The sequence below is a fragment of the Saccostrea cucullata genome, unplaced genomic scaffold (genome assembly GCF_032062105.1).
Source record: "Saccostrea cucullata isolate Sc308-1 unplaced genomic scaffold, CSIRO_AGI_Scuc_v1 ctg20222, whole genome shotgun sequence".
In the NCBI taxonomy this organism is placed as follows: domain Eukaryota; kingdom Metazoa; phylum Mollusca; class Bivalvia; order Ostreida; family Ostreidae; genus Saccostrea; species Saccostrea cuccullata.
In genome coordinates this window covers 1-8,337 of record NW_026938712.1, presented here as the reverse complement: position 1 = coordinate 8,337, position 8,337 = coordinate 1, and the positions used below count along the sequence as shown (strand labels likewise).

General features: G+C 32.3%; 1 protein-coding gene across 1 annotated transcript; it reads left to right on the top strand.

The window, feature by feature from the left end:
- Nucleotides 1–2,585: 2,585 nt before the first annotated feature.
- LOC134251012 (sodium- and chloride-dependent glycine transporter 1-like) lies at nt 2,586–8,306 on the top strand. The gene is made up of 4 exons (XM_062733374.1): nt 2,586–2,682; nt 6,566–6,666; nt 6,993–7,160; nt 8,041–8,306. The coding sequence occupies exons 1-4, from the start codon at nt 2,607–2,609 to the stop codon at nt 8,206–8,208; spliced, it is 513 nt and encodes a 170-aa protein (XP_062589358.1). The 5' UTR covers nt 2,586–2,606; the 3' UTR covers nt 8,209–8,306.
- Nucleotides 8,307–8,337: the final 31 nt, after the last annotated feature.

The window sequence follows — 8,337 nt, the reverse complement described above, 5'->3', positions numbered from 1 at the left end:
TGATAGCCAAACGCTGTCAGAGCACCAAGAAGATTCTTTATGCCATTTTCTTTGATAGGGAGGGTGTTGTATTACAATTTCCTATTCCCAAGAAGAGAAGTATTACTGGAAAGATGTACAAATGTAAAATTTTGCATAAACTTAAACAGCAATACAAAAACAAACGTCCAAAAACTGGTATTAAGGGTCTCTTGTTGTTGCACGATAATGCTCCAGCCCACAAGTCCAAATTAGTCACAGATTTTCTCAGTAAATAAGGGGTTAATGTCATCCCCCATCCTGCTTACTCTCCAGATCTTTCCCCTTGTGACTTTTTTCTCTTCCCAAAGCTTAAAAGACATTTAGCTGGAAGACGCTATAACTCTAGGTCATCACTTGGCTCTGCAATTCATCAGTTTGTGAAGGGTCTGCCTAAAGAGGAATATAGGAAAGCTTTTCAGGAGTGGATTTCACGACTAAAAAAGTGTATACGTGTTAAAGGAGAGTACTTTGAAGGAATGAAATAAAGAAATGCAAATTATATTATGTCCCTATTTTTTTATTCCACTAAGGACAAAACTTTTTGAATGACCCTTGTATCTACATGCAGTAAGCATTACATTGGTGCTACATAATGAGAACAGAAAGTTTCAAGATAACTGCAAGAGTAGATACATAAAAAAATAAGGGAGGGTCATTAGGGGCCTATTTGTAGATAGCAAAATTAGCACAATACCGTAACATAAAACAGTAAAAAGACAATGGCTTTATAGAAAATTTTAATAGAACAATTTTTCATGATTAGATCTCTTTTATATGAAAAACTCTATTGTTGAATAATTTTAAGCAAAAACTGACAATTTGTTCAAAATCTATATATTTAGCTTTTATTTACCTTTAAAAAAGGTTATTAGTGAATTTGTATTTTTCATTTAAATATGAATTTAGATAAAATAAACTCAACTGCCAAGAAATGCCTCAGGCCGTCAATTCAGCGACCCCCCACCCTTGCAGTAAGAAATTTCTGAGGAAACACTAAGTAATATTCTAGTATACTACATTTCCTTACATTTTACATCCATGTCAAGCACGTAAGCCATTATGGCCCTTCAGGCCTTTGATTTATATATTATAACCTGGATACCTCAAATCTTTGGATTTCTCTAATATTTTCTTGGTCACAAAATGAGTTCAATTTAATGAGGATTGACTTTTTTGAAAAAAAAAATTTTTGCAAATACATGTTCACTTTGTTCACGCAGTGCATTTAAAATACATGATTTCCCATTATTGTCAAATATGCATGTTCATTAAAGTTTGTTAAATGTGATTAAAATAAAGTTGTATTCCTGTTCATCTATTGTGAAAGTCTATCATTCAAAAATATTCCTCTTGATAAAATTTTAAACAAAAATTATTGACATTTTCAATAAGACAATATTAACTAGAGCCGAGCTCGTTGCAAAGCAACGAGTAGGTCTTCCGTCCTGTTTGACCGGAAGTAACTTTCATTTAAAAAAAAAGAGTAATGAAGTCCAAAAATGGGTTAATCCTCCAAATCTATGTTAAGTATAGCAAACTTAAGCCATTCTTTGGTACTTCCGGTTTGACCGGAAGTGACGACGACGGACGGAAAATTAATATTTAAGCTTCTAGTGAGACAGGTTACCCCAAAACCTGTCAAAAACGGCAAAATATGCATTTTCTGACTACTTCCGGTTCGACCGGAAGTGACGTCGCCGGACGTATTTTGACGACCCCATTAGATAAAACTTGATATTTTGAACAACTTTGCTTCTTTGATGCATAACAAATTCTCAATACTTTTTGAGATATCTGGAAAAAACTTTAGGCCCCTCTAGGTCCCTTAATTTAGGGGTCAGCCCTTTTTTTCGACATATCATTTGAAAGATCTTCTAATTCTGCACAAATTATGTTCTATATATTTTAACAAAATGTTTTTAGTTTAGAAGATAAAAAGAAAAATATGAGTAATTTTTGGTTCTTTTAAGCGTTCTAATTTTTGACCCCTATATAGCGCCATTTTGAATACTGAAATCGAAAAACAAAAACCGATGTGCACAACTTCAATCCTTCTATTATCTAAAATCAGTAGAATTTCTGCTCCAGCTTTAGCCGTCTCTGAGCCTTTGTCTGGAAACGAAAGCCTATAAATTTTCTTTTAAAGGGAAATAACTCAAAACCGGAAGTGGCTTTTTGAAATTTTAGACATTATTCTGATAGAGTTTATTAACGTCTATAGCGTCTGAAAATTTGAGCGAAATCCGTTGAGAGATGACCGAGATATGAGGCCTCAAAGTTGCGGTCTAGGAAGCAGAAGAAAAAAAAGAATAATAATCTTTACCAACAGAATCAGTAGAAGGTCTTCCGTTGGAAACGGAAGACCTTAAAAAACAGTTTTATCAAATTATTTTTAAGATAATAATATATTTAATGTGAATGTCTTTCATTGGACAATTTTCAGCCATAGAATATTATGACTTTTACAATACGGAAATATCAGATGAGAGTTTTGTTGTATTTTAGATGTTTTTGATTTGACATTTATAATCATTGGATAATTAATCTGTTTTTATCTATAGGGAGGGATCTATGTGCTACAGATCATGGACTGGTACTGCGCTGTGTTCTCTATGATGTTACTGTCACTGACAGAATGTGTGGTTATAGCCTGGATCTACGGTAAGTCTTATAAAAGTAACATTAGCCTGGATCAATGGTAATTAAGTCTTATAAAAGTAACATTAGCCTGGATCTATGGTAAGTCTTGTAAAGTAGCATTAGCCTGGATCTATGGTAAATCTTGTAAAGTAACATTAGTGTGGATCAATTGTAAGTCTTGTAAAGTAACAGTAGCCTGGATCAATGGTAATTAAGTCTTGTAAAGTAACATTAGCCTGGATCTATGGTAAATCTTGTAAAGTAACATTAGCGTGGATAAATTGTACAGTACCCGCATCGTTATTCTTTACAGGATACACGATACGATAGGATACACGCACGATACGATAGGATACACGCAGGATAGGACAGGATACACGCACGATAGGATAAACGCAAAACACAATAAACGCAAAACACGATACACGCAAAACACGATAAACGCAAAACACGATAGACCTGATAAACGATCTTCACGATAGGATAAACGCAAAACCTGATAGGATTATTTCAAAATGCGGAACGTTTTTTGACAAGACGAAAAGATTATTTTGTTTAGTTACTGCAATATTTTAATTTAAATACTTGCAAGGCTTCAAATCTAAATTATAAAGTACGTTTAATTATTATAATAACTTAATATATTATTTATAACTTGAGATCACTGTGGTAAGTTGTTTATTTATATATCAAAAAATGACAAATGATTAAATGGATTATTATAAAATGGAGACTGTAATTGTTTTTTAAATTTCGACTCAAAGGTGTGAATGTACGATTATTTGTGTAAATGTCGAAATTCTCATCTTAAGGTTGAACTATGAATCGTTTTATTATGGATATTTTAGCATACATAATAATAAGTATGTACCGTTTCTCACGGGTACTATTATAAATTTATGAAACTCTATAAATAGATTTATTATTTATGAAAAAATATACATTTGAATTTTCTATCTAATAAATTTATCTACAGGTACTAAGTTATTTCACGGAAGAAATTTACACAATAAATTAAATATTTGTATTTAATGTCTAAAGCTTACAATCTGCGATGTACTGTATCCAAAAATCGCAATTAAATATTAAAATCTTAGAAAAAAATACAAGTAGAAGACCGGCCAAAAGAAAGGTTCAAAGAAAACGGCTGTAACCAAATTAATAAATTCAACATGATAGATCTATCAAGAACTAAATAGTTCAAGAAAATTAATTTCCTGAATAGAAATCTAAATAATTGTTAATACAATGGCGCTCTGCATTAATACATGTAAACTGTGTGAACAGAATATGAATCTGCTACAACTGCACATGTACATGTACGTTTACGCTAAGCTCTTACTTAAAATGTAGATATAAACATTTATATATCAGATACTTAAAACCTCGTATTAATTAACGAACATTGAATGATTAGATAATTTTTTACTTTACAATACAAAATACTATAAATTGATTCGGTGCATTTACTTGTCTCGCATGGTCACGGCGGAATCAGACGACTTCTTTTGTTTTGTTATTATAGTAAAATACCGTAAAAAAAAATTATGCGAGCAAGTTTTCATAGTTTAGAATGTTAGAACTATTTCATCCGTTTAAACGATCAATGAAATTGTTTCCTAGAATTAATTTTTTCCGTATTATGCAGAAAACCCGATGATCCGAAAGTTCATATACCATATTAAGTGCATTAGCGGATTGAGTTTAGGGACTTCATTTCTTTAAATTGATTTATTTGAATTTTTATTTAAAATTCAAGCAATGAGATGATTTTTAATCCATAAATTGTACAATTATTTAATATATTTTGAATTAAATCTTTGATACGTTTGTTCACACAAGTTAGGAACAAAATCCCGAAAATAAGTTGATGCGTTTCATTAGAACCAGGACTGTAGTTTTCTAAGTTACAAATTGACCACAGGTGAGAAATCAGTACAGGTATGTTGACGGTGATCACACACACAGGCCGAGATGCCAGTTAGGGGAGAATGGGGGAAGGGGTGTTGACCGCACAGGAAGGCAGTGTGCTGATTAGAGAGGTACACATACATGTACATGTACGTGTCAGTTTTCTGGTAAAGAAAGGTCTTCGATTTTACACCCCGGTGGATTATATTTTTAGTTCATTTCCACGCCGAAAAGGTAAGCTGTTAAAAAACATCATGTTTTTCCCTATATATATTATATTTAGGTTATCTAATGCCAGATAAAATTAATGAAAAACTTCTATTTTATAGTAACAGCCATGGTGTGATAAGTTGGGTAGAATATTTCATGCATTATGTTGTATAATTTTGATTTTTTAAAATTAATATAGACATATATCAAGGAATTTACAATTAGCGACTTAAATAGGGATAAAAAATGAATTAAGAAATTGAACACATACGGCCAAAATCGGTGTTAAAATCACCTGGATCAATGTCATGTTTTATTATTTTTGTAACATCAAGACTTTAAATAATTGTGCATACATGCAGATCAGAGGCGTAAACATATAACTAATATTATCAGACGATAAACAAGGGAAGAAAAAGAATATTGCATGAAAAAAAGATAAATATCAATCCCCTGCTATTATTTATTTATTTGCATTTTGGGTATGCATACACCGTATCTTACAAAAAATCTTTCTCCAGTAACTGATTCATTTAAGAAAATCATATTAATAATAAATTATTTAATTCTGACCAAAAAAAAATCATACAATTCGATGAATTATTTTTAAAAAAAATAGACCAGGTGATCGATTATAATTACATTTCCGAAAAATAGAGTTACTGTTTAAATTTTGACAATCACTCTCTGCTTTACCATGATATAATTATTTTATTTATTTATTTAATCAATAATTTATTTATTTATTCACGAATTACGCTATTTATTTATTCTTTTCCTTCTACGCTTTAATTTTTCTTTTAATGATGAAAAAGAAAGGGATAAAACTTTCTTTTCCTTTTTTTCTGTGGAAGTAATCTTATTTTAGTTAACAAAACGAAAAAGTAATTCGGAATACCTCAGTAGTTTCTTTCGATAGTAAAGATAAAAAGCGAGGGTTTCCGAATATACACGATAAACGCAAAACACAATACACGATAGAACCTGATAAACGATCTACACGATAAACGCAAAACACGATAGAAAACGCAAAACACGATAAACGGAAAACACGATACGATAGGATACACGCACGATACGATAGGATACACGCACGATAGGACACGATAGAATTGTAAAGAATAACGATGCGGGTACTGTAAGTCTTGTAAAGTAACATTAGCCTGGATCTATGGTAAGTCTTGTAAAGTAACATTAGCCTGGATCTATGGTAAATCTTGTAAAGTAACATTAGCCTGGATCTATGGTAAGTCTTGTAAAAGTAACATTAGCCTGGATCTATTGCAAGTCTTGTAAAGTAACATTAGCCAGGATCTATGGTAAGTCTTGTAAAGTAACATAAGCCTGGATCTATCATCTATGGCAAGTCTTTTAAAAGAAACATTAGCCTGGATCAATGGTAAGTCTTGTAAAGTAACATTAGCCTGGATCTATGGTTAGTCTTATAAAAGTAACATACACAATTTACTTTGAGCCCTATGTTGATCAAACTTGAATGGATAATACACCCAAGGATGCACACAAAGGGACTTGCTTCAGATGCTGGATCTGACATACATTTTCTATATGAGTGAACGGGGTACAGATTTTTGTAGCAGGTTCATTCTGTAGTAACTATAAGCCTTATGTTGACCAAATTTGCATAGAAATTTTACATAGTAATATATAGAGGGATGGATGAAGACAGTACCTTAAGTCAGGTGAGCATTGAAGCCCATTGGCCTCTTGTTTTGAAGATTGATTTCGAAATTTCTCTGAATGTTGGTATGATGTTTTTATGCAGGTGTTGACAGATTCTACAAGGACATAGAACTGATGATTGGATACCAGCCTAGTGTCTGGTGGAAGATTTGCTGGTTATTTATCACACCTGTTACCATTGCTGTAAGTTGGTATCAGCTTGCAGGCAATGCTTGCTTAAAAGTTTTCTTTTAATTATAGTTTTTATACTCTGTTTTCTATTATTCACTATAAAAAAAAATTTCATTGTGAATACTGATTATGACCAGGAAAAAAAATGAAATTGTAATTAAATTTTTGCATCAGTAAGTAACTACCCCAATAGTACATGTATTCTTTACATAAAGTATGTTCTTTAATTGTTATCTAAAACACTAATGTATCATCTTTAAATTTGTACATGTAGGGTATATGGTTGTTCAGTATGACCCAGTTAAGTCTATCTAAAACACTTGTATCCTCTTTTGTAGGGTGTATGGTTGTTCAGTGTGACCCAGTTAAGTCCGGTGACCTACGGAGATTATGAATACCCAGATGGAGCCATTGTCTTTGGTTGGATGCTGGGACTTGTGTCTCTGGTACCTGTCCCAGTATGTGCACTAATCGCCATTTCAAAAGAAAAAGGTGACATATTTCAAGTAAGTATTTTTTAAAGTTTTTTAAATTTTTTTTTTTCAATTTCAACTAAATTTTTGAAATGATAGTTGCTTGTAATGTTGTTTGAAACTTGAAAACAGATTTACTGTTACAGTAGTACAATGAAGCGCATTGAAGTGGTAAAATTTTCCGTTCGAATGGAACGTTTTGAGCTATATTTAGAGTGTTTATTGTCATCTTTTGACACGCCCATTTCTTTAGAAATTGATAAAACGGTCAAGTTGTTTCTTCAAATACCTGTAGAACAGGTTTTCCATAAATATAATAGCCAATCAAATTGAGGATCTAAGTAAACACCGAGTAAACATGTGTTCGACCGAAACATGTGTTGTGGTAACTTCAATAGACATGATAAGTTCAAAAATATGTACATATTCGTTGCAGTTTGTGTTTAACAGAAACGGGGAGTCTCTAACTCCCTCTTCTAACTTTTTTAAAGCTCCATTTCAGTGTAACTCATGATGCTTGTCGCGAAGAATGGGATGTCCTAAAACTACGACGAATATTACTTTCTCGTTTCTAAAAATATGGGCGTGTCATTATGTTATAACTGACCTTCAAAACATGACTCAGAACTTTTCATCCAAACGGAGAATTTTACCACTTCAATGCGCTTCATTGTATCTTAATCTTAGAATCATAGAACTTCGTCAGTTGATGCATCTTATGGGTTTTGTGTTACACCTCAAAATTAGGTCATAATTGCCTCATTATAAAAATCTCTAGCTTTGTGGTGTATAATACATGGCTTAAGTTATTTATGATATGGCCCATTATTCCTATGGTCTGTCATGTGTCCTTGTTTTGTGTGTACTTCATATTACACATAATGAATTAAAACAATGATTTCCAAATTCACAGAGAATTAAGAAGTTGGTCCATCACACAGATGATTGGGGTCCAGCCGTGGAGAAACACCGAGTCCGATATCTACAGTCGTTACAGAGTTCCCAGAATTCCCTGGACTCTGTTGTGTGTACGCCTCTCGTAGAAGCCAAATACAACGCAATAAAGCCTCCACAGTCATGAGAGGAAGTAAAATCTTAGATTTCTGAAGAATGTCAGTACAAGGAAGGATGTCTTGTATAACATTATTTTAAGGGAAATCTAATTAAGCAGTTTTATCATAAAAGTTTAAAACTTTATTTTTAGAGTAAT